The 27,130-nt window shown below is 40.5% G+C and overlaps 1 protein-coding gene across 5 annotated transcripts; it reads left to right on the top strand.

The window, feature by feature from the left end:
* Positions 1-368: 368 nt before the first annotated feature.
* mlxip (MLX interacting protein) lies at positions 369-23,334 on the top strand. 5 transcript variants are annotated; one of them, XM_054774270.1, is made up of 17 exons: positions 369-968; positions 6,707-6,813; positions 6,902-6,984; positions 7,841-7,930; positions 8,066-8,107; positions 9,658-9,793; positions 10,508-10,600; positions 13,681-13,775; positions 15,618-16,092; positions 16,189-16,244; positions 16,408-16,501; positions 17,007-17,101; positions 17,257-17,358; positions 17,566-17,690; positions 17,789-17,912; positions 19,522-19,651; positions 21,221-23,334. In XM_054774270.1, the coding sequence occupies exons 1-17, from the start codon at positions 652-654 to the stop codon at positions 21,346-21,348; spliced, it is 2,292 nt and encodes a 763-aa protein (XP_054630245.1). In that variant the 5' UTR covers positions 369-651; the 3' UTR covers positions 21,349-23,334. The 5 variants fall into 5 exon arrangements, with proteins under 5 accessions (XP_054630245.1, XP_054630242.1, XP_054630244.1 ...); XM_054774267.1 differs by having other exon boundaries at positions 9,589-9,793; XM_054774269.1 differs by having other exon boundaries at positions 7,841-7,948.
* Positions 23,335-27,130: the final 3,796 nt, after the last annotated feature.

The following is a 27,130-nucleotide window of genomic DNA, read 5'->3' as shown; positions in this document are numbered from 1 at the left end:
ATTTGCTTAACAAGGTACACTGAGGAATATCACGTTGACACTCCGAAAAGGAGGAAGGAGCAGAGCTTGTCTAATCCTACCCCTACTCAATTTCTATTACTGATAACTCATTCACACCATGTTGTTTGTTCATGTTGACATTTACAATCACAATAATTCATGTACTTATATTTTGTCGTTAAAAAGTTTGGGTAATTCTTTGGTGAGGGATCGATATCAAACTTGCGGTATCCCCCAACCATAGCTCAGTGACCCTTGACCTACAAAGCGACCTGGGCTCTATTTATATGACGTAACAAGTAGGTGGGGCTCTGCTACCAACCAACCACAATACTTCTTACAGAGGCACTTCCTGCTCCAAACCAGAGAGAGCCCGCCCCCTTTTTTTGCCAGTTGTGTCAGCTGGTCTGTAGTCAACTGTCCACAAAGACACCGAGAAGTTCCGAGCGAGTATTACCGACGAGCTGGCGGCCTAAAGAAATGGGATAACCGGGATCTCCGCCTTCACGACAACTTGAGACTGAACGAACAACCACCGGTAGCCGTCCGCCAGCCTCATGACGGGTGCGCAGGCTAGCTATCTGGCTAGATAGCTGGCCGGCTAACGTTAGCTATTTGTTTGCCGAGCAAAGAAGCGTCATCACGGCTTCGATGGAGCTCAGTGCAAGGCAACTGCACCATCGCCCGCCGCCAAGCGTAAAGCAGGAGCAGGATGACGACTCGGACGCGGAGGAGGTGAGCCTGGGCCTGCGGAGGACCGAGAACGGGCTGGAGTCGCAGATCATCCACAGCGGGCACTTCATGGTGTCGTCGCCGCACAGTGAGCACCCGCCGAAGAAAGGCTACGACTTCGACACTGTCAACAAGCAGACCTGTCAGACGTACCACTTTGGAAAGGCCAGCACGTCCCACATCTCCATTGATGCGTCCCTCACCAAGCTCTTTGAGTGCATGACACTTGCGTACAGGTAAGTCACACTTAAATGACCCATATCATCTTCTAATGGCCATGTAGTGTTAGGGAGGCTTCATAAATGTTTGCATAACGGAGGTGAACACTCACGTGTCGTGGGTGTACACTAGACCTGAGAGTATGGACAATTTCTTTATTTCTTTCCATCATACTTGATATGTTTACAGTCGTACCGATTCATCATGTCTGAAAAGGAGCAGGAAGAAATGGAGTTTATTTAAGCCCAACCCTTCCCCAGGTGTCAGCAATGACTGAGTTTGTTTATTTCTTGTGTTTTAAATGTTAACGTATCCTGTCAGGGAGGGAAAATAATCATATGAAACAGTAAATACTGTTGATAGCGTGTGAATTGATAAAAGGAAACGAAAAAGTGGATGAATAAAATCATAGGAGGGGACAGGAACTTAAAAGTACAGGTGGTTTATGAACGACGTCTGTTTCTACGACACGTTGTAAGTTGGAACATGTCACTCACGCAGGACACATGAAGGATAAATAAAATACTGTAATAAAAACATTACCACGATACCAAGTTAAATGAAACATTAATCAACAAAAAAGATGCGAGTTATCACTTTTGATTTCATAGGAGCAGATCCTTTCACACGTTCCAGGATACACTCGTTACCCTTGATGATGGTCACGGCAGTCGAGAGGCTTGGACCGTGCATGCAGCCAGTGTTGACCAGCGCGACTCCCTTTTCTGGGCATTTTTGCCATGTCTGGTGTCGCTTCCATGGTGGTGTAGCTTTCCTTTTCTTTGACGCACTGCCATCAGAGACATGATGAAGGGCAGGAGGTAGACGAGAGATAACGTTGCTCTACCTCAGTCAAGTTACCTGCAACTATGTATTCTTCCTCCGCACTCAGGTAGAAAACGTTGTAAACCGAAGGCCGCCTACTTTTGGATTTTGCGCTGCAAAATCCCTCGCTCCTGTCTTGTTTTTGCATTTTGATGCTCCACTTACAATCTGGTTACAATCCACCAGTGCAAAATATGAATACTTTAATTGTTTGTATCATTGCAATTTATCACTCACTGGCCCAAACGTTAGGTACACCTGTACAGTCTCATTTGATCAATACTGCAAGAGCTGCATCTAATAAATAATGAGCGTTTCAGGCAATAATACAATGTAATGATAGGTAATCAGTAATAATATGTTTTATTGTGTTTGCGCCACCTGGTTGCCGTGTTTGTCAGTGCAGTTGTACAGCCGCAGTAATAAACATGGATGTCAATTAAAAGTGACATTATCATCAGAAGTATCATTATCATCACTCCTTCAGTCTATTGCGTTTTTTCCAAAATTAATGAATAAATGATCGCTGTCTCATGGTTGACTATGGCCTATTATTGGGAAAAAAAATATTGAAAGATGAGTCCGATGTAGCATTCTGGTCGCTAGGCGTAATGTAGCATTGATGAGACATTACCTTACATTACATTACCTTAACACTGCATGGCGTCAGCTGTGTCCAACACGACATACTTAAAACAAGTTGGCCTCCAGTTCCATGTGGAAGTGGTACGTTTTTTGGCTTCTTACTTTGTCCTCCTTCCCCACTCCGTTTTAAACCCTTTGTTAAGTTTAGAATAAATAAATTGGAGGTTGACTAGTTAGCTTGGTAGCATGCTATGCTTAAAGCGGCGGCCGTCTCTTGTGTCCGTGCAGCGATCCGGTAGCCTGCGCATAAGAGTTGCACTATGTGGTGTAGACAAAGAATAATAGGGGTGTAAAGGTGACTGTAGGGGTGTTATTTCATGTCTACAATGGCTCTAACAATGGTAAAAACAGTATTTAGCATGTCATAAAACAGGTTTTCTATGTACTTAAGTACGAAAATATTCCCTTTTATTAATACTGATAACTATTTCGTGGACATTCACATATTGCGGTCGGGTCTGGAACCAATTAACCACAATAAATGAAGGGTGCCTGTATACATTTTGTACACTAAAGATGCTAAAACCAGTTCAATGTAGAGTCAATATATGCTAAGCTATATGGGTAAAATATTAACTTTGTGTTATAGGTGACAAAACAAAACGTGTAATATCTCATAATATATCTCATTTAATAATGAACGTGTGAATTATTGTTTTATTGTGTTGTTTAAACAGTTCCAGGTTGTAGCCCCGCTTTCCATCTCTACTGAACAATGGCGGCACGCTGCTTTTGTCTTATCCACTTTGTCTGTTGACGTGTTTCAGCAGTAAAGTGAAAGTGTTCCCAAACAGGGCATTTTATCAACTGAAGAGGGTTTGTTTGTATTTGTTTACCAAGTCGATGCGTAATGCGTGGCGTGCTGTGTGGGAAATCGGTACGCCTTCCGTACTGAAAACCCTAATTGAATACAACAAGTTCCTTGTTCCCAAACATGCAAGACAGTCAGTGGTAAGGTGGAAGCTCAACAACAACATCACCACGCCCGATCAAACTAGAAATGTGGCCCTAATTGTAATTGTTTGAAAGCCGAGCAACGACGCACTTTGATAGCGCAGTGCCAGCAGGCCCCAGGCGTTCTCACTCGCAGCTCCATATGACCGCCATGACTTGCGGATGTCATAACTTCCTGCAGAGTTGTGGCAGGTCAGGAGAGGGGCAAGGCGAGGGGTAGGTCAGGGGATTGAGGCGGTCCTGACCTCTGCTGTGAGAAGGAATATGTGCAAAATGTATTGGTTCTTTTGAGGGATGAGCGTTTGGTACAGTGTCCTTCATTGACAGTCACTTCATCAATTTATTGGAAATCCTTTGAAAGTTTGAAATGTTACTTTTGATGGCAGAATTGACAAAATTAAACATTTCATGCTTTGTAACAATATTTGTATTTTATAGCATTATATGCTTATTTTTTGTTTTCATTTTCTTTTATTGAAATTTGTGTTTGTATATATAAGGGCTGTCAAATGATTCACATTTTTAATCTGATTAATCAGGGTTTTCAAATTAATTTATCACAATTAATCACCATGTCTGAAATATGGACATTTTTACTGTATTTGATTAAAAGTATTTGATAAACAACAGAGCACAATCACATATATTTGTATGTATTATTAACGGCGCCAAATTAATTTAAATCAAGCTAAGAGATGGCACACATGTCTGAACATCTATTTACCTAACACTGGTTTCTTTAATAGCAGAATTTTTGAATCAGACTTTAACTGTTATTCGCAATGATGAGTTGCGTTCAAAGACACCACGTCATTTAAGTTGAATTGATGTGTTTTGAGTGAATTTTCTGGGATTTCTGAGCATACTTATAAAATGCAACAAATTGCACTTCAGCATTAAGAGTTACAAAGTGAGTGATAAGAATATCCACTTATTGTTTTCCCTTACATTTCTGTTTATTCAGACCACACATGCATCACAATGAAGACGCCGTTGTGATGTTCAGAGCGTCCGTGAATGCATCTTGCAGTCTGTCTAGTGACAATGAGGAAGTGTCGTTGCAATGAGGAATGGACTAGAGATGTGTTTGTTTGGAGTTGGAGTTACATATATGATGTTGGAATTGCACTGCTGTTGTCTGTTTTTGCACTGTTGTCTTACCTGTTGTTCAGGTAAGAGTCAAGTTAAAAACAAGAGTCAGAGGCTTTGTGTGACTCTGTGAGGAGATACACTGTGCCGCCGTCTTTCGTCATAACAGAGAAGCGGAGCTTGCCATGATGCATATGTTAATCACGCAAAAACAAATTTTATGTAATCAATTAAATAAATTTGTTACTGCCGTTAACAAGCTCTTTTTGACAGCCCTTCTGTTATTTATATAATTATAAAAAATATATATTTTATTTTAAAATACAAAATAAAAAATGCGTTTGTTTTATTTAGGGGATTTTAGAATATTACATTCATGCAATATATTAATTACGTTTATAAAGTATTGGAAACAAGAAATGCTTAATTTATGTTTTTATTATATTTTAAATTATAATTTATATTTTAAAAATATATTTTTGTGTCTTACATTGTATTATTTATATAATTATAAAAAATATCTTTTTTTATTTTAAAATACTAATAAAACATATTTTATAGTGTTTTTACTTTAAAATATTGTTTTTTTGTATTGTATTATATAAATTACTATTTATAAAATATTTGAAACATGTTCAATAAAAGTACTTAAAGAAATGGAGGAAAAAAACAAACATTCATGAAGTCCTGGAAGTGAGATAAAAACAAATCTATTTTTATAAATACAGAGTGTTTTTACCTGACATGTCAGCTGGTTTGTTGTGTTTGTGTAACTTGTTGCTGTTTTGACAACTAATAGTGTTTATTAGCTTGTCTCTGGTGGCCTGCAAATCCAGTAAGATATCAAATTGGGTTTTTTTTGTACATTTAATTCAGGAATCTATTCTGTCATCAAAGGACATGACACAAATGTTGCGTGTATTTTTACTATTTGCATTTAGCTCTTTCACATCGACACATGACATTTACAAAATAGTATACTGTACCTTCCTAATATTTCCAGTATTTTCCACATATTTCTTACTGTTTGCTGCGTGTACAAGCACAGAATGCTGCTGTCTTCAGGGGTTAGCGGCAGTAACGGAGAGGCTTTCTATTTACAGCGGCAGTGTCACAACAAGAAGAGGATTCCCTCTGACTTTTTGGAAATGGCACCACCGACTTGGACTCACTGGCAGGACTAATAATAGAGCAGGGAAGCACTACGACCAGCTGCAACCCTGTAACTACCAGTCCTGCTGTTGTTGCAGTACATACTGTATTGTAAAGGCCTTTTAGTCATCTCAGTAAGACAGAGTTCAAGATTCCATCTACAGGAAAATAAATCAGGCAGGAAAAGGGCAGCACTGGAAGGAAACTGGGGTACAACTGGGAGTTTTCAACGTGGTTGGTGTTGTTGAGTCTGCAGTAAAAAAACAAAAACATAATCATCTGCGCAGGCAAAAATCATAATGATAATACAGTCAGGTCTGAAGTCCAAGACCAGGACGAGGCACGGTCAGAGTAGTGATTACGTGTGAGTCACTTAATCATTTCTTGTGTCCAATCTAGTTGATCGATCATTACAATTCAAACGAAATTTGAACTTTGAGAGTGTTTAAACAAGCGAGAAATGGGAGAAAATGTTCATGCCTGTCAGAGAAAAGTGTATAAAGTGTATGGTGAGGGGTTTTACAGCCTTAAAACATATAGAATCATTGTAAACAAATAAAGTTGGCTACCTCGCAGATGTCACTTATTGCGAGCTATTTTGCGAACCTATCCCCGGCGATAAACGAGGGAGCGCCGTATATCGGTTACATATTCACCGTTATTGATTAATCGCTGAAACGTCATAATCGGCCCACCGATATAGCGGTCGGGCTCTAGCTCCAAGTGGATTTTAATTTGGTGGAAATGGGCCCAAATGGCTCTTTTCATGCTAATGGTTGCAGAGCCCTGCAATAGACATAAGGGCCACTGCTCTGAAATAATTGAGCAGGTTTGAACTTTAGGATAGGAACAACTGTGGCGTCTTTCCATACCTGAGGTGTGGTTTGTTTCCTCCAAAAAAGCGTTGAAGCCCAAATGAAAGGTGAGGCTACTGCACATTTTTTAAAAGGCGCCACAGATTCCATCAGGACCTGGGCTTTGGTTGACCTGAGTTTTGTTAAAGGCCTTTTCTACTGTATATCCTTGTTCCATGTTAAAGTACTGAGTGTCTGTCTTCTTCTTGATGTGACTGTCTGGTCATTGTCCTCAGCGGTGAGCTGGTGTCTCCCAAATGGAAAAACTTCAAGGGTCTGAAGCTGCTTTGGAGAGACAAGATCCGCCTCAACAACGCCATCTGGAGGGCCTGGTACATGCAGTGTAAGACTTCCACTTTGCCTTGGGGGACGCAGAAGCTCTATTTTATTTATCAAGTGGGTAATACAAGTGGTTTTTTTTCCATCCATAGATGTGGAGAGAAGAAAGAATCCAGTTTGCCACTTTGTGACTCCTCTCCATGGAAATGTAGACCTGGAGCATCGTAGTACAGAGGTGAACATTAATCGTCATGTCGCTAAAGCCTAGGTCACACCTGGATGTACAGTTTTTGGCGTTTGCTGTGAAGGAAAGGAGTAAGATCTCGACACACATGGAGAAGATCTGAAATATCTGAAAGTGCGTTGCTGCGCTAATTACATATGAGGGGTGCACGCATGGCACACAACACGCATACAGAGTCCACAAGTGCCACGTACGAAAAAATTGACATTTTGGCCAAAGCTGACACCAGCAAAACGTAGCAAAGGTTGTTTTGCAACCAGAAAAAAAAATGCAAGTGCCTATAGAGTTTGTTTGACATGACAAAGGACCTCTGTGGCCGGTCTGCGGCACATCACACGCGCGCCCTCTGTGCGTTTCTTGCGCTTTTTGGCCGTAGACCGGGCGTAGGAGCCCATACGTCCGGTTGTTAACCAGTTAACGCCTCTGTTCAATGTAGTCACCAGGTGGTGTAAGAAAGCAAATAACTGCCAATGTCTCATTAGCGCTGGGCCCGAAAATATTGGCTTTTTTTGTGCTTGTTTTTCCCCAAAAGAAAGCAGTAGCTGCATTTGAAGTATCTACCGCTGCATGCACTCATGTGCATTACACAAGCCCTTTTAATGCCTGCTGAGTAGTTTGCTCTTACAACATTGGTTCTGTTGCTGCTGTGTTGTGCAGTTTACACCTGAGAAAATTACCATGAAGTCACAGAGAGCTAAATTTTCCTCACCACATCACTGTTTTGAAAAACAACAACTTGTTACATATAATGAGCTTTCCGATTTTTCTCCATTTATCGCCTGATTCCAATTAACGTCTTGTCCTCTTTGCTAAATAAACGCCCCGGCTCCCCTCCCCCACTCTACAGATGATCACCACGGAGGGCAAATGTTGGAGGAGACGAATCGAGATTGTCATCAGAGAGTATCACAAGTGGAGGACATACTTCAAGAAAAGAGTTGAGATTTCATTAAATGTACACGTCATCCAGTCACACTTGGTTTTGTTTTGTTTTTTGGTTTTGTTTTGGCTGATTGGGCCGAGCATTCAGTCACGGGGATCTTAACTTTGTGTTTACTGACTTGTCTTTCAGTTGCAGAAGCACAAGGATGACGACCTGTCAAGTTTGCTCAAGGTATGCAGAGACTAAAGTCATGCATGACACATGTCACCCTCGCCTAACTGCACCAAAGCAGCAACGCATTTGTCAATTCAAACTATGGATGGGCGCTGGACTCAATTTTTTTCTGAGTCAGGAAGATAAACAAACATGACAACATGAACACTTTTTTCCCCATAGGAAATAATGTAAAGTGATGAGGTCATCATAAAACTGGTGTTAACTTCGCAGGCAACATACACTAATGTACAAACACCATTTTCACACTTTTCCAAGTGTGTAGTTTCCCATTTATTAAAAATGATAAATAAAAAGGCAAAGTAAAACTACTCACCATTTGAAGCAGCCTGACACAAACCTGACAGAGAGGGAGCAGTGGTTCCCACAGAGATGATGTAATCACGTGATCGTCAAATTTGCATAATTGGTCATTAACAAAAAAGTGAGTAAAAAGCAAAACAAATATGTTTAGAACCATGAATGAACTTTCTCCTGTCACTTGTTCTTGTCGTTTTTCTTTATGTCCCAAACAAGACGGGCCCACCGGTGAGTGCTTTTAAATGGGCGGCGGGCCCCCCCCCACTCGCTACTCGTCCAGAAGAGCGATACATGCCTTCATGCCAGTCACCAAAAGTCTCTAAACTAGATTTGTCGCTTGTTTGAAAAAGAGCATGTAGAGTATTTGCCTTTTCTATAACCCCTCATGTGTGTAAATACGCATTTAATGTGTTCACTGCTGTAAATACACACTCGTCCACTGTTTGCAAATAAATTAAAAAAAAAAAGCGATTATCTATCTACAGGGGTCTGATGACTCGCTAAATATACAAACAAAGTTGCTAAGTTGATAACACTGATCCCTCCTGGCCCGTCTTCTTATTCGCTGGCAGACCAGGTGCGTTCTAATGTGTTCATGAGCAAGGGCAGATGGGTAGCACTAAATCTATTTGTGGCAGTCCAAATTTATGAATGTATGGGAAACACTGGGGCAGTGTGTCGGTTTGTCTCTGGTCTACTTCCCATTTGGTTTCCTCTGCAGCCTGTTTAGGGAGCAAACCGAATGGGTTTGAATTCCTTGCACCCTCTGCTGGTTGCTGCCAAGTGCTTTTGTGCCTCCATTGTTTGAAGGGTTCACAGGAAACTCACATTCAGTCGATTTCATTCAACGTGAGAAACACAATTATAATTTATGATTCCACCCATCCTTAATTTGAATTCTGTTTTTTACGGCAAGCGCATGTTTCGTAATTGCACACCTCTAGGCCTGTCACGATGATTTAAATCAATTAACCGCACGATAAATAAAAACAAACTTAATAACTTTGCCGGCGTTGATATATTGGCATGTGCATGCGTGTTTGTTTTCTTCCTCTCTCTCCGCCTAACAGGCCGGATGACAAGCATCCAGCAAAATTTGTTATCGTTACAGGCCTACACACGTCACTTGTTTGCCGTGTCATTAACCAGCTTGGTGGTTGCATTTCTAATGACTAAAGGGGCCCAAGGAGCAGTTATCGCTGTTTGGGGAAGTCCCTCCAGCCATGCACCGTGTCTCCCTTTATCAGGATGAAGAGAGCGAAGTGCCGCCCCCCATGGACCTGGAGAGCCTCTTTGACATGGAGGTTCTGATTTCGGAGGTCTCAGACACGTTGTTCAGCACCTTCCACCAGCCCATGGCCTGGCCCAGCCCCAAGGAGCCCAGTAAGAATTTCATTTTATTTGATCCCATCACTAATATATGGTAGAATTATTTATTTTTGAATCTTTTAACTTATAAAAGGCCCCATATTGTAATATTTGTCAACCATTTTAAATAAGTCTTAGAGGTGTCACAAGAGTGTATTGATTTTGTTTTATTTTTAGTTTTAGTCAGCCCTACTGGGGACACCTCATTTTGTGTGTCTGTAGCTTTAATGTAAATGAGCTGTGTTTGTCAATGCTTGTCTCCAACAGTGTGTGTGTCTCCAAGAAGCACTACCGTGCACTTTATCACCTTTTTATGTATGTGTCACTGCAATGTGCAACATGTGTGCCAACAGTACGCTCACATTTTAACAGCAACATCATGCCTAAAATGTACAGCTCCCATGTCTGTAGCTGACTGACAGATCGTTGGCAGAGCCCCAGGCTTAATTTTAAGATGCGTAGTGAAGCCTGGTTTTTGACAAAGCTGTCTTCTGCGAAGCGGAACATTATGAAAAGCCGTAACATCAAAAGCAACTCTGCTCGTCTTCTCTCAAAAGTGGAGCAAACGTGTGACAAACGTTGGTGCTCATAAACAGGCTCTCGGGACACATAGTACTGTTGGAACATCATTAAGACTTTTGCATAATACTGTATGTAACTATGTACAGGTATTTTCATTTTGGTATCATTTTTGTCATAAGCCTGGGTTATTGCTTTTCCTTTTTGCAGCGTATGCAGGGAATGCAGACATGATCCAACCGAGACTCAACCCCTTACAGCCCAACCTCGACTTTATGGAGGACTCTTCTGACCCACTACAAGGTACTAAAACGAACAGGGATTGGGGGCCATTTGTAAAAGTACAGTGCCTAAGAATTCATTTCATAATGTCAGCATGCAACACCGTGTGGTGTACATAATCTGAGTTATGCCGTCATAGACGTAAACTGGCTTTGTATTTGCCGTGCACTGAGCTACTCTTGTTAATTCATAGTCTTATTTTTTTTGTCTTTTCTGACTTCTTTCTCCCGCTCCCCCCTGTAGTAGGTGCTCCAGTCTCCAGAACGGCAACCATCAACTATGCTGCTACCTTTATTACTGTTCAACCCTGTTGAAAATAGTTACACTTTCACATGAGCACTCCTTTAATCTACCGTAATTTCCGGTATATAAGCCGCACCCACTAAAGTTGAAGAGAAAAAGATTTTCACATATATAAGCCGTGCCGGTATATAAGCCGCAGGTGTCCACGTCGTAACATGGGATGTTTAATACACAGAAAGATATACTGTAACGCAGGAAGATTTTATTTAAACTTTAATTAAATAAATGTTGTTTTTCCAAACAGTGCCGAACAGTGCATGTAGCACGACTGGTTAAACAGTAGCCTACCAGAAAAGTCATTCATCGCTGTCCTCGTCGTCCTCCTGTGAATCCAGTCACTAAAGTCGACCTCTTCACTGTCGGACCCGAACAGCCACACAATTCCCTCACCACACACGCCGCCGGTCTGGTCTCTCTGTCTCTTTTGTTGTCCAGCCCCAAAAACCCGCCGGCTACAGTTGACCTTCCAACACCTCTCCACACAACTGAGATCCACCGGTAGACCCGAGCACAAGCCGCTAGATCTATCGCCTTCAACCTGAAAGCCGCATCACATGCACCTCTCTACACGTTCTCCGTGATGACTAGTAGCGGTGTAACGGTTCACATGGATGTATAGTATGTATGTTTGGTTTAGTCCGTTTGCGTACCGTTTCGGTTGTATTTTATGCTATTTTTCTCATAAAATTTATTACTAAAGTGTTCTAAGCGCTTCACGCGAACGGAAGCCCTAGGGGAGTTTCCGCACGGACGCCCCTGAGTGTCGGACACTACTGACTGAGGGGGAGCAACACTAGTAGCTTGCAGGCGTGACAAATGGCATCATAGCAAATGCAAGCGAGAAGCCCGAGCTGGAAGACCGTCCCATGTCACTACGGTCTCCTGTTTGGGAACACTTTGGCGTCCCTGTTAAAATTACGGATGGACAAAAGCAAAAGCATAAATCCACAGTTGTGTGTCGACATTGTTCTACGGATATCGGGTATGCTGCAGGAAACACGTCTATAACATGTTAGCGCACTTAAAGCAGAATCATCCGGCAGTGAATGTTACATCTACAAGAAGGAAAACCAGCGTAGTGCAAACACCGATAACTTCAGCATATAAACAACCTCTAGCAAGCAACTGTGACCGGGCCAAAGCAGTAAGACGTGGTTTTGGAGTTTTTATAGTTTTATAGCGCTGGCTTTCAGTACAGTCATGGAAAAATGATGAGAGCACCCTTGTTTCTTTAGTTTCTTGTTTATTTTAATGCCTGATACGACTAAAGGTACCTTTGTTTGGACAAATATAACAATGACAACAAAAATAGTTCATAACAGTTCAATTTTTTGGTAGTACAACGCTATAGCTATTCATGTAAGAACTTATCAAGAAAAGCATGGAAGTTGCTAGATATCAGCTCTTAAATTCAACTCTCATGAGTTATATTTGTTAGCATCATTATATTTGTCCAAACAAACGCACCTTTAGTTGTAAAAGGCATTAAAAAGGATCAATAAACTGAAGAAACAAGGGTGGTCTCGTCATTTTTTCCATGACTGCATATGATTAAAGTTCTTGAACCTCGCTACAAAATAACATCACGTCCTCACTTTAGCCAGAAAGTTATACCAGCACTTCATGAAAAGCTAAAAGTGACGTCGTCAACGAGCACGCACAACAGAGCGCTATTTAACTGTAACTGTCCATTACATTTTGCCACAATGTTTAAACAATTGTTTAAATACAACAGTTTTTACTGTATTTTATTATTATTTTTCTATTTTAAAAAATATATTATTATTACGGATTAATTTATTTGAAATACCAGCCAAATGGGTTGCTTTTATTGATTTTAAAAAAGGTTTTGTTTGTATTTTTTTAAGTAAAAGCATCTTAAGTCATTTTTTTCTTCCTTCTTTTTTTTTACACCCATAATGAGTTGTGATGTGGCGATCAGTACTGAAATATCGATACCTCCAATACTAGATCTTTATGCTCTCAAATTGATTCTCAAATCAAAAGAACGATAATTTGATACTTTGAGGCAATGTACCTGTACTGTATGTCTTTAACAGGAACGCAGTTAAAAGTAACTTATTATGAACTTATTATTGACTCATTATTGAGACCTTGTCAAAATGACATGCGGTCATTTAAAATAAATATGTATAAATATATTTGAATCAGAACGAAATCAGTGGTATCGCACATGGCTAATGATGAATGCATGCGCACCGTGCAAAATGGCAAAGCACACCAGATGTCGCGAGACCTGAAAGCACATCAGTGCATAAGCGAAGAGCAGAAAAAAGCAGCGGCTTATACACCGGAAATGAGTGCAGGAAGCCTGCCAACAGATGCGACAGCTGGCTTGCTTTAGCATGTGTGTGGCTAGTATGTCAGAGGATAATTGGTCAAGTGTTACATATCAAGTATTGTCCGTGTAGAATTGCTCAGCAAAACAAGTTGTTTGGTTGCACTGTTTTACTCACTAGCCTATACTGTTTAACAAAGCTTCCCGTTTACATTCTTGTGACCAACAAGAGAAGAGATCGATCCCACGTGGTGAGGGTTTGTTTTTTTTTTGTCTGTAAGGAAGGCATTGAGATGATTTTTGGTGTTATGTAGTGCTAGTATATTTGTCAACGCACACACACTAATGTTGCGCACTTAAAAGAATCACGCACGTTTTGTAGTAACTCAGCTACACAGTAGTTGGCTTAATCTAACCCAGAAAGTATTGTGATTCCTTTTTTTTTTTTTACATTTTTTTTATACTAACCGCTTGCTAACATAGAGCCTCTTGTTTCCAGACTTATTTCACAGCTACCGTCAACCCGTCTTCCCCTCTGTTTCCCCTACTGCACCATCAGTCCCCCCTCTGCCCAGCAGCAGCTCTCAGTCCCAGGTAAAACACGGAGCTCTCAGCGCCTTTAACACACCACAACCACCACCCACCTTCACGACTACCACCACAAGCAGGAAGTGTAAGAGTCTGTGCCCCCATCTTCTGTCTTGCTTTTCTCTTCCTTTAAAGTAGTGACACCAGCCCGATCTATGTAACATAGTAATCATACTAAACTGAATTATTGCACACGACTAGTCTGCTTAACGGCCTGAAAATACTGTTGTGTCATCTGCAAAATTGTGCAAAACAGGAATCCCTCATTTATCGCGGTTAATTGGTTATTGGTTCCAGACCTGACCATCATGAGTGAATTTTCGTGAGATAGGATTCCTTTTATAAATGGCATATTTCTGTAGGTATAGCCTTGAAAACCTGTTTACGACCTTCGAAATATGATTTTTGACATTACTAGAGCCCTGTAGATGTGAAATAACACCCCTATAGTCACCTTTACACTCGTATTACCCAATATAGCAGACTTAATAAGAGCCATTTAAGACATAAATAAGACTCATGCTTGTGTGTGTTGCTATAAATGTGTTCCCCAGGGGAGCAGGGTGAGTGGCGGACCGGAAGTGGCGTCGGGGGTTCAGAGTTTAGTTTCAGCTTGCCGTGGGTTATGGCCACAACAGTAGCTTGTGATTTTATTAGGGATTATTGTGTCTGTTGTGGAATCATTCAGACCTGCAATAAAAGCCTGTTGTTCCGTCTGGTGTGTCTCACCAAACATTACAGTAACATTACTGACACCTTGTGACCAGTGTAGATCAACACTTTGAATGCCCTATATTTATGTTTTACTTCATTTTTAGCCATTTTTATGCTTGAAAATGCTTAATTTAGGGAAAAGATATGTAACATTTGCTTAAACATGCATATGTTTGGACGAATGATAGGCCAAAACTGTATGGTTTATGAATATATTTTAGTTATAGAGTGAAGCCACGAAATTTGGGCCACGATGTGGCGAGGGACGACTATAATTCAGCTTCATTGCTAAAAGGTGGTAAAACCTCCAATCCAGATGCACAACTTGGAGGCGATGCATCGAGATTCTGTCGTAGCTTTAGTTTCAGTTATGAACACGCGCCAGTTAGGGCACAATTGGACAATTTTTCCATGTTGAAGACCTTAATCTCCTATATTGTAAAGCTCACGAGCTGTGTTTGTCCACGCAAAATCCAAATGATCAAACTTAGAGCTCTCATGTCTGCAGCAGATTGTTGGCAGAGCTCCAAGCTTTTAGATGTGTAGATGTATTTTAGATTTGAAGATGCGAAGCTTTTTTTTTTTTTTTTTTTTTACAAAGGTGAAGTGGCGGCCATATATACAGGGTTGGCTCATCTAGCTTAGGGCGGGTGAGAGGCGGTGAGGAAGTCCATGAGGTCCTTCATGACGTCACGAAAAGTTGCTACTTCAAAAGCAGGCATTTCAGCGTTTCTTTTCTCAAAAGTGAAGCAACCAAGTGAGGAGATGATGGATTTTTCTCACGTTGGGTGCTTATAAACAGGCTCTAGGGACAATACTACTGTTAGAACATCAGGGCACCTGTAAAGGTACATTCCAATTCAATCTGGGTGAAATTGCATTTGGATTTTACAGAGGTTTCTCATTATAATTGATGGAGATATTTTTTGAGTGTGTGCATGTGTGCGTGCATTTGTGGATTCTTACCTAAGTTTAATGGGAGCAGACTTGTAAGAATACTTACCCATCATAAAATCTATCATGGTTTATACTGTATATAGAAACCTCTAGTCAGGACATTGAAAACGGCCTTGGCAGAGGTAATAAACAATAGGTCAACCACCAATGAGATAGTAAATGTGCTTTTGTCACCAGGTCCAGTTAATGTCATCCATGCAGCTCCCAGTCAGCCCCTTGGCGATCCCGTCACCCCTGACCTGTCAAACTAGTGGAGCCAGTGATGGGGGTGATGGTGCCATTGTGGAAAACTACCTGCCTCTTTATCCGGGCCAAGTGGCGCTGGGCAATCACGTTGCAGTCTCCACCCACAATCCCCTGGTGTCTCAGTGCCTTCCCATTCACGACGTGGGGGCGCCGCCCTTGGATGAGACCTTAGCGCCCTCCGCCATCGCACACTCCTCCACGGCAGGCGCCAGCTCCGCATGTACGCAGGCTGCACCTGCTCCATCCCGGCCGCCGTCCTTGAATGAGCTCACCGCCCCCGCCGTTCAGCCCCAGCAGATGTTCGCCGTACCCGTGCGCCTGCAGCCGACCGGCACTCCCAAAAAACGAGTGTTGAAGAAAATCAGCCCAGCCAAACCGCTCACCCCCCCGCAGCTGTACTTCACAGGTCCGTAGTTTCTTTCACGTCTTCTTGGCTGCGAAATGTTAATTTTTTGTGTGCACCCAAGACGCATGTTTTAATGTCATTATTCATTCTCTCAAGCCGTGATCCCAACTATGAAAGCGGATGCGACGCCCCCTCCAACTGTGATGATCGCGGTACGTTCTCAACGTCCTCACTAGACATATCATTAGGTACACGGTGTATACAGTACAAGTGTGAGGAACTGTGCCATTGCAGGACTACAGTAAAACACTTGTAGCAAATGTTAAGTGAAACACAGTGGAAGGGGTGACATACTGTGTTTACATATCCCCTCAGGCCTGTGGAATTCCTGTTGTACCTCAAACACAGAAGTCTTCTCAGCACATGGCCCCCTCAGAGAACCGAAAGCAGGAATCGCCATCCAGTGTTGGTAAGGGTTCCCTCGGACTCTGTGACATCTAATCGCACCAAAGCAGGGCCAGACTCGTTCCCACAAAGGACCATTTTATATTTTTAATTTTGTAAACAGGCTAAAACCAAGCCATGTAGATGCATTTAGCAGCCTGTACAGTAATTAATATGTTGTTATTATTATTATTATTATTATTATTGTTATGTGGTCCTAATGGCTTAAACTGTATTTGTATTTTAGTTCATTTAGCAATTTTTATGCTTGAAATTGCTTAATTTGGGGAAAAATACATGCAATGTGCTTAAATATGCATAATTTCTGACTAATACTAGGCTGTAGTCAACCATGAAACAGCAATCATTTATTCATTAATAAACCACAGTTTAGCGAGGGACACCTGTATCTGATATCAGTAAAAAGCCAATATTGAGCATGTCTAATTTTCTTGTTTAATTGAATTTGTGGAATAAGCCACGGGCCGCACTTTGCTTGTATTATATTGTGTTTTTTTCCCCCTGTCCAGTTCAGGGTCAGCCAGGATCAGGTCAAGGTTCACCTTGTTCTTTTGATCAAGTTCCCAGTCCACAATCTCTGATCAGCAGCAGTACAACACCTCAGGTATAAAAAAAAACATAACAAACTAACAAACCCACGCAAACAAAAAACCCACGCACTATAAGTGCTAGTTGGTGTCGGTCAAGAATCATAATCGACGGCAGCATATTATAATGTAAGTGTGTAAATGTGTGTGTGTGTGTGTGTGTGATTTCCAGAGCCAAAGAAGAGCACACCAAGCCGAGCAGAACAGACGCTTAATGAACTGTCGCTACAAAATGCTCTGCAGCCTAGTTCCCACCCTCAACTCCAAGTCTCCTGTGAGTGTCTTGTCGCCATTAAACACCTGTTGTTGTTCAGCAAAGTAATGCGGTGTCATAAGGTGATGGCACATGTGAACATGCTGAAATGCGGGTGTGTGCAGAGGAGTGTGCCGTCGTGCCATTTTTCTCTGAACGCACTTCCACTTTGTCTTGTGTTTTGAAACATTTCTTTTATGAGCCGATGTTGTCTTTGAACTCGCACAGACTAACGCCGTCACAATACAGAAGACAGTGGAGCACATTGAAAAGCTCAAGCAGGAGAGGGAGGAGATGCAGATGGAAATTAGGAAGCTGCAGGAGGAGATTGCGGATCTCAACGCGTCCATCAGGTACGTGCACGCATGCTCGGAGCTCATTTCATTTGCCACACACGCTCACACACACAGTGACCTCACCGCTTGTCTCCTGCCTTTGTTTTCTGTCGCAGCCTGTGTCACGACCAGCTACCCGAGAGCGGAGCGTTGATAACGCAGGAATACTTTGAACACATACAGTACAAGTTCAATGAGTACGTCAAGCGGCGCACTCGGCAGAACTGGAAGTTCTGGATTGTATCCTTTTTCTACCCCCCTCAGGCCTTCACAAGCGGATTGTACCAGATTTTACCAGTCAAGATGTCATATTGCAAGAATGTCCCTCGCCTGGCTACAAAAAGTTCCACATTCTTAATACCAGAGTTGGGAGTAAGTCAGTGTTTGCAAGTCTCAAGTCTTTAATCTCAAGTCGCAAGTACAGACGTGCAAGTCCAAATCAAATATAAATACATACAGTATGTATATATAATATATGTATTTTTTTCTAATAAAGAAGACCAGTGTGACAAGACTTGGTCACAGAAAAAGAGTGCTGCCATAGCATTCAGGATTTATTCAGTGCACAGAAATGTAATCGACAACCTCGTTGTTTGTTCTTAAACCTGATTGGACGTTAATAGATGCATTTAATGCAGCAGATTCAGAGTGAAAATATGTTGTATTGATGGAAATGACATCATGATCTCGTCAGTTGAATATAGTTGTGACTTGGTTAACGTCATTAATCTGTTCCAGAAGGTCTGACTCTTAACCAAAGCAAATTTTCCCATAGACAGCAATGCAAATCCAACTAATCCGTCCGAGACACCCAAAAATGTTAACACAAATCACATTTTATAGACAATAGTTATAGTTTTACATGCAGAAAATGAAGCAAAAATAATTACAAATGACCAATGAATGGACCACAGAACATTTAACATTAACTTTTACCTAGTTTTGTTGAAAAAAAAATTCCCCACAAACCGGTCAATTAACAAAATAAACACATTATTCTGCTGCAACCACAATCTGCGATCATGTGCAAGTATTGTGAGATTGGAAGCGTGGTCCAAGATGGCGGGGTAAACAAACCAGGAGGTATTTTGGACCCTAAACAAGCCAAGGCAAAATTTTAGCAAAAATTTTGGATGTTAACCGAAAAACGCACTAACCGGGGGAGGCGGACATTATCCGAGGCACCACTGTGCTTTAATGTACTCAACGCACTCACTGAAAACTTCAAGTATTTTCAAGTCATCAGACTAAAGTCCGAGTCAGGTCCCGGGTCATTGATGCCAAAGTGCAAGTCGAGTTGCTCGTCATAAGTCATCAAAATTGTGACTCGAGGCTAACTCGAGTCCAAGTCGCGTGACTCGCGGCCACACCTCTGCTTAACACCTAATTACATGAAATGATTATTATTACATATCAACACACTGAAATACATTCTACTTTGAATACACAACCACTGACTCACAAACGCTTTTGTCTCCATACGGCCATGCGGCTCGACAACGCATCACTTGGAAGCCACATTAGGGCACATTCTCGTTTAGACTCTAGGGACACTGTGAACACCATCCAGCATCTTGGTGGCCTTGCGTGAGCGCCAGCAATTCTCTTGGCCTTGTTAACATTAACCCTGCAGAACATGACCAAATAGTAACACTGCCCCCTACAGGCTAATGTGGTAGACAGCGGGCCACATTGCCGTTTCTCTCGTGCCTTTTTCTTTACATCGGCCTCACTGAACAGTGGTTTTTAAAGCTCATGTTGGGCGCGAAGTGTCACATCTAGGCCTCACCTGCCCCTCCAAAAAAAACAAGTCAGTTCAGTGTTGATCCTTGACATCACACTGCTTCAGTTCAGCATCATCATCAAGCCTCTCTTCGAGTCCTTCAACAAGATGGTGTCCACCACGAGCCGAGCCGAGCTCGGCAAGACCACGCTGGAGTGGCTGGAGCGACACTGCTCCCTCATGGCGCTCAGACCCAGTGAGTACTGTCTCACACACGCACACTGATTTAATATCTGCTGATGCTCATTCTCATCTCATGTACTGCATATAATCATGTACATCTTCTCTTTGTGTTATTTATTCATTCTTTCTTCTTTTTGAAACACTTTTTTATGTAGAAAAATATATCATAACAATAGATCTTAACATTTTTATATCCAGCAAATGCAAAAGGATGAAAACAATAGTAAAAACACGAAAATGAAACAATATCACCCAGCAAGAAAATGCCATTTTAAAGGAGGGAGAACTGAAAGTAAAACCAAAATTGACTTTTTAATTCGATTGTAATTAGAGCACTACCGATATGGGATTTTTGGGGCCACCGATACCGGGGGCTGAAAAAAAGCCGATCGGCTGATAACTGATATATCGGTCGATATATGGAATAAGAGCATTGGTGTTAGGGAACGGTGCGTGCCGCGGGTTGGATCCCAAGACGCGGGAGTCAACGTTGGGGTTTGGAGAAGAGTTTAATTCCAAACCATGAAGGGAAAAAAGTACAACACAAGAAAAGGCATACAACAAAAGGGATGTACAACTAAAGGTGACCCGGATGGTACACGGGAAAACGACGAGAAATAAAAGAGCTACCAAAAGGGTAGAGCCAGGAAACACAAAACACTGCTGAACAAATCAAGCAGGAGAAAACTAGCAATGTCCTTACGCTGCCGGAGTAAGCCGGGCAGGGAACAAAAATAGCAAGTACAGCTAGTAGTGGGCAACAGCTAATGAAACCACAAGAGCCTGAGTCGTGGAGGATGGCAACGATCTGGCAGCAGGTGTAGAATGCTTGAGACTGATATAGTCCTGCTGTCAATCATCCACAGGTGTTGCCACTCTGCTCCTCAGGGTGGTGTGAATGGTGTACTGCAACGAGAGCACAGCAGAGGGCAGCAACGCAGCACACAGAACACCACAATTGGTATACACAGTTTATATACTGTACATCAACATAAATTCTTATAATATCCAAAATACTATTCAACGCAAAAAAGCAGAAGACTACTAAATGAAAATAAGGAAGTGTAATTAGGAAGACTGTCAACATAAGGACGTGCTTCTTCCTCTAAGGACGCGATTCACTTGTACGTAGGTGTTGCCACAATGCTGGTTCTGGAGCCCTGGCTAACTTGCACATGTTGCATGTAGTGTAACGCCTCCACACCTTACTCTTCCCCTCTGCCTGTCAAATGAACATATGCATACAGTACATTTAGTGCATTTTGCACCTTGACTTGCGTTTTTACAATAGATCCTTAAAAGAGCAAAGCTCTCCGGCCATGAGAGAATACTTGACTGGCGTTTTTGCGGTAGGTCCATAAACCAACCGAGCGCTCCTGTTGTATAGAGGATCTTTGACAAGTGTAAACTAACATATTGTTTATATTTTAATATATAACACTGTATGGATGAGTCTCATTATACAACATTATATTTACAAAAGAAGAAGAATAGTGCCAGGTCCTTAGCTCTTTGCAAAGATGTAGGGTGCGGGCTGCTATCAGCCAGCATGTGGACTAAACTCGTTCGTGTCTCGTTCCAGTGGTCCGCAGCACCCTCTGCCACCTGAGCACCAGCACGTCCATCCTCAGCGACCCGTCGCTTTTGCCCGAAGAAGCCATCCAAGCCATAACGTGTGCTGATGTCAGTCCTCCCCCTCAGGCCAGGTGATGAAGCTCATCGTCATCATCACCACCACCACGGAGGACTTGCCATGTCTTCCTCATGCTCACAGGAGGCCTTACGTTTTTTTTGACATTTGTATCATTTCTGTATTGTTCTTGTGGCCTGACGAGGTGTTAGCGTGAGAGCAGCACGTTCGCCTTGTGGACAGTGAACAATATTTCAATGACTACTGCAAGGATGCAAACACAAAGCAGCAAATGTTCAAAAGGGAAATGCAAAGTGCTTGTTGAAGAGCTTTGTACAAGTAGACTGTTTTGTTTTTTTATACAGCCCAATGTTTGTCGTTTGTTTTTCCGTCCTTCACATTTGGCTTGCTCAGCTTTTTTCTGGTGAGCGACGTGACCCTACAGCCCTCATAGGGAGCTTCACTGAAACACAGCAATACTCGTTGTAGATATGTTGGGCCACAACGTGGCTATCCACTTTTGGCATTGTGCAAAAAAGATGTACTGACAATGAACAACAAAAAGCAGATGTTAAAGAGAAAAACATTTTATTTGAGCAGTTTTATGATTGTGATGTGTTTTTCAGTGTCAGTCTTTGGATTTGCGCCCGTTTTTGTTGTTTTTTTTTTTCAGCATCATCCTTTTTTGGTTCCTACTTCCTGGTTTTCACGTTTAGTTTGCTTTTTGGGCCTTTCAGCTTAACAATGCAGTGGCTGTTTCAAGGCCTTCAAACCGCCACGCACAGCAAAACACCATCAAGTTGAAAGTAGGAAAAGGAAATATGAAGACTGACACAGAAAAACATAGTAGAAGATAATACCCCAATGAAAAAAACAGATGGAATCTTTTTCAGTGGCAGCCTTTTACTACAATGCCAACATTTATTTCCCATGCCAGGAGGCGGTCTTCTGGCTCCATGTGTATACAGCAGGGGTGTCCAAAGTGTGGCCCGGGGGCCGACAAAAATACAATTAAACAAGAAAAAAAGACCAGTAGTTTTACAAGAATAAAGACAAAATATTAAGAGAGTTAAGTCATAATATTAACAGGAAGAGAACTGCATAAAATTTGGAACATTAGGTTGGGGAAAAAGTTCTAATATTGGGATAATAAAGTGAAAATATGAAAAATGAGAATAAATGCACCAGGAGGAAGTTGAACGAAAAAAGTAATGTAATTAATAACAGGCTTTGTGTATACTGTATATGCTTTAGCACAAAGATCAGATGCAGGCTGGCTTTTTTCTTTCAATGTAAAACAAATGTCTCGGCCTATCTGGTATGGAACATGCAAAAGTGGCCCCCAGCATCCTTCTGACTTTTCAGTATGCGGCCCTCGGTGGAAAACCTTTGGACACCCCTTGTATGCAGCATGCGTGTGTGTGTGTGTGTGGATGGCTTTTTTCTACTTGCATGGAGTCCTGTGTTGAGGTTTTTTATGATGATGATTATTATCATTTTCCATGTTGTTCCCGTGCAGTTTTTGATGTCAATCAAACCTCTTCTTTGTTGGTGTCTCAGGGCAGCGCTGGCGAGTGCAATTATTTAATAGAACAAGTGCAGTCAGGAGCAAACACGGCGGCTTCTTCTCAACCTCCTTTTCTTGTTTTTGTTTTGTTTTTTGTTGAAACCACCAAACACTGCATTGTTGCGTTTCGTCACATCAACACCAGGCAAAGCTCTTCACTCAGCCACCTCACGTGTGACACATCGGTGTACTCCTGTTCACGTGTACTGTTTCATCATTTGTTTAGCAGTTGCTTTTTACAGTGTTGCCCGTCCACTGGGGCGTTTTTTTGTTGTTGTTTTTTTTACTGCAGGACCATGCATCTGCACACACCTTGTGTTGTATTGAGAATCACGATTTTAGTCTTCTCTTGTCACGTACTTAGTTTGTTCGTAGCACAGTTGCCTCTTTCATTTGTTTAAAAGTAAAAGTTGTTTTCATATGCTGAATCCTTTTCTTCCAAAGTTCTCCAATGTCTTCATGCAACACGATGCCTTAAACAGTTCTGGATGGCAATAAAAGCAACAAAAACAAACCTGAAGCTTGACCTTTTTTGCATGCCCGCATTCGCATACCCTAATCCTAAACCTAACCCGTATTCTAACCCGAGCGCTAACCTAATGCAGCGGACTGTTAGGGCCACATTGGAATTTATTTTTTAAAAATAAGAGATTTGAAGAACAAAGTCATACATTTGTGAGAATAAAGTCGTACATTTTCAACTTTATTCTCGTAAATTTGTGACTTTTTTGCTCGTAAATTTACTCAGGCAGTGCCTGTTACATAAAATGACGAGTTTTTCTTGTAATACTACAAGTTGGTTTCTCGTACATTCCCTCCAGCATTGCCTGTAATATAAGGTTAGGATCTTTTTCTCGTAAATGCATGACTTTTTTCTCATAAATGTATTACTTTATTCTTGTAATATTACGAGTTTTATCTCATAAATTTACTCAGGCAATGCATACGGTATAACAGTCCAGTAAATGTATGACTTTTTTCTTGTAAATTTACAACTTTATTCTCGAACGCTCAGATGTTTTTTTCCTAATGTGACCCTAATACTCCGTCGTAGGTGTGTAGGCTACCAATAAATTCTTAAATAAATGTCAGGGAATAAAATCGTACATTTCTGACTTTTTTTTTGTAAATTTACAACTTTATTCTCATAATATTACGACTTTTTTCATATAAATGTAAAACTTTTTTTCTTGTACATTTACAACTTTGTTCTAACTGTACAACTTTATTCTTGTAAATTTATAACTTTAATTTCATATTATTTATTTTATTTAATGTGATCCTAATACTCCGTCGTACATGTGTAGCCTACCAATAAATAATTAAATCAATTTACGAGAATAAAGTCGTGAATTTGCAACTTTTTTTCTTGTAAATTTGTGGCGTCATTCTTGAAATCTCAGTTGTTTTTTCCAATGTGTCCTTAATACGCCGTCGTACCTGAAAACTACCCCTACACCTAATCCTAACCTTACCACTCGCACCAACCCTAATCCGGAATTAGTTAAAATACGGGAAATTCAGGGCAAATAAGGCAAACATTCGGGAGTTTCCCGAGGGAACGCGTGTGGGTTGACCGGGATTGCTCGTTGCATTGTTTCAAAATGCAACAACTATGCCTTATATTTTACTGACTTGCGATCAATGACACAATCAAACGGGGTCATTGTGAAATCTGACAAGACCGAACTGATTTAAATTCTTGACTCTCTGCCAGGAAAGTAGGACGGAAGGAAGGAAGGAAGGAAATAAGGAAGGGGAGAGGGCGCAAAGCATGCGAATAAGTAAAGAAATGCTTTTATTCATGTTTTTTTGAATGTAATAAAAACAATCACACATGGGGCTACTGGTGAATTGAAGATAATATTATCACGAAGGATTGTTTATTTCCACTTGAAATGAACCCTCATAAGTCATTTAGCAATAGGCAATAGGCTGTTTAGCAATAGGCAGATAACAATAGCAACAGACATCCAATAAATATACACCATAAATACAATGTTCATATAAATACAGGGTGTCAAAAAGTATCAGTCTACGCACAATCGTGGTGTGAGTTTGTGAAGCCCTCCACCCACTGGCGGGCGGAGTAGATGATTTGGAGGCCACGTATTTTCAACTCATAGCCGTGAGAGGTGAGCAGTTTACGATGGCAGCGTCTCAGCACGACGGTGGCGTTCTGGCGTTGCGCCGCCCACTCCAAGGCGGCTCTGAACTGGATGTGAAAGGCCTTGACGTTGGCCAGCAGCTCGTCCGTGTGCTGCTGGCTCAGCTTCCTGACGATGGATGGCAGGTGGTTGTCCAGGTAGTCGCTGATGGAGCAGACGGAGGCCTGGACCTCGGCGCTGGTGTTGACGACAGGGAGGGTTATTCCCTCTAACACCTTTAACTCGTCATTCCTCGGTGGGTGTCCGTTGAAAATGTGCCTGACCTGGAGGCAAACGGTCATCGGTTCATCCTAAGCCTAAATTGAGTTAGGGTTCAGAGAAGGTGTAGTACTCACGTAATCTTCTTGTGCCTTGACCAGGTTGCACAGAGCCATCTCCAAGGCCGTCCGGGTGTCCCCGGTTGGAAACGCCGACAGATGAGGGACGAGCGTCGTCATCAGCAGAAGCAGTAGATCTGACGACAACAAACGCAACACACATTATGATCATTACTGTTATTATTATTATTATTTTTATTATCATGGCTGGTAAACTCCGAGCTGCTCACCTTTAGCAGCAGACCACATGTTAGCCAACTCCACCTGAACACAACCTGACACACTCAGCTTTTATATATTCAGATCTGGGACTTTTTTTTCCCCTCCTATATCCTCTCCATGCCATCATCAACCGTCCTCAGAAGAATTATTCTTGGTAATTGTTAGTATTTCACAACGTATGTAGGCTGCTGACGTGGTCTGTCACGCCACAGCAGCCAGGATTACTCACGCCCGACCCGAAAGGAAAAATACATTTTTACTAAATGGAAAGAAAATACAAGCAACTACTGAACTACTTGAACCATATGGACAATATTCTAACAATCATTTTCATTTCGTGGAAGTGCGATGAGGCCTAACCAAAGTCACACCAAATAAGAGCAAATAGAATAAAAACTGGAATTAGTTTCATGATTGTAATAAGAATAAAACTCTAACAATGTTGATTTGGACTTCTAATTTTATTTCACGGTAATGTAGCCTTCCAATAAACTATGTAATAAATAAATACACACGCTTTAATTACTTTAATAATCATAATCAAAACTCAATTCTAACAATTCATTTAAATGTTGATTTTATTGATTAATATAAACGTTTGAATCACGTGAATAACAATAATAGTAATTGTTATTTCTAATGACAATTCTTTGCTATGTAGCCTACAAATGTTAAATCAAATAAAATCAACAATAATGAATACAAAGCATCAAAAAATAAATGTAATAATGTAATAATAAAAATAAACCAATTATAACAATGATGATTTTTTTATTTGTCATGCAATTTTATTGCTATGTAGCCTACCAATGTTAAACAAAATAAAATAAAATATAAAATATAATAAAAACTGTAATTAGTTTAATTATTTTAGTAATAATGATCAAATTATTCATGTTGATTTTTATTTCTAATGTTATTTTTATTGCAATTTAGCATACCAATACATTATTAAATAAACAAATACAAATTAAATCAAATCAAATAAATGCTTAATAATAATCATAATAATAATAATAATAATAATCATAATAATAATTTTATTACTGTGTTATTATTGTTAATATATTTATATTAACAATATATATATATATATCTTATATCTTTGGTACATATAGTCTACCAATAAATTATTAAATAAATACATAAACATTAAAAAAAATAATAATTAGCATAAAATAATGATTAATTAAAAATTAGAAAATAAAAATAAAATAAAATAAATGTTTTTAATTACTTCTATAAAAATAATGATAATAATAACAACAACAAAATTCTCACAATGTTGATTTTTAATTCTAATGTTAGTTCATTGTAATGTTGCCTACCAGTACATAAAATAAATGCTTTAATTACTTTCAGAATAATAATAATACTAATATTAATCAGAATATTCAAAATATTCTAACAAAGTTGATTTTATTTTATTTCTGATTTTATTTATTAAAATTAATGCTTTCATTACTTTAATAATAATAATAATAATAATAATAATTTTTATTTCTAATGTTAGAGCTTTGGTACATAGTCTACCAATAAATTATTACATAAATCAATTATTATTATAAAATAATTCATACAAAAATGA

The sequence above is a fragment of the Dunckerocampus dactyliophorus genome, chromosome 4 (assembly GCF_027744805.1).
Source record: "Dunckerocampus dactyliophorus isolate RoL2022-P2 chromosome 4, RoL_Ddac_1.1, whole genome shotgun sequence".
NCBI classification, from domain to species: Eukaryota; Metazoa; Chordata; class Actinopteri; order Syngnathiformes; family Syngnathidae; genus Dunckerocampus; species Dunckerocampus dactyliophorus.
Note: the sequence above shows the minus strand (reverse complement) of the source record. Positions and strands in the feature narration are given on the sequence as shown.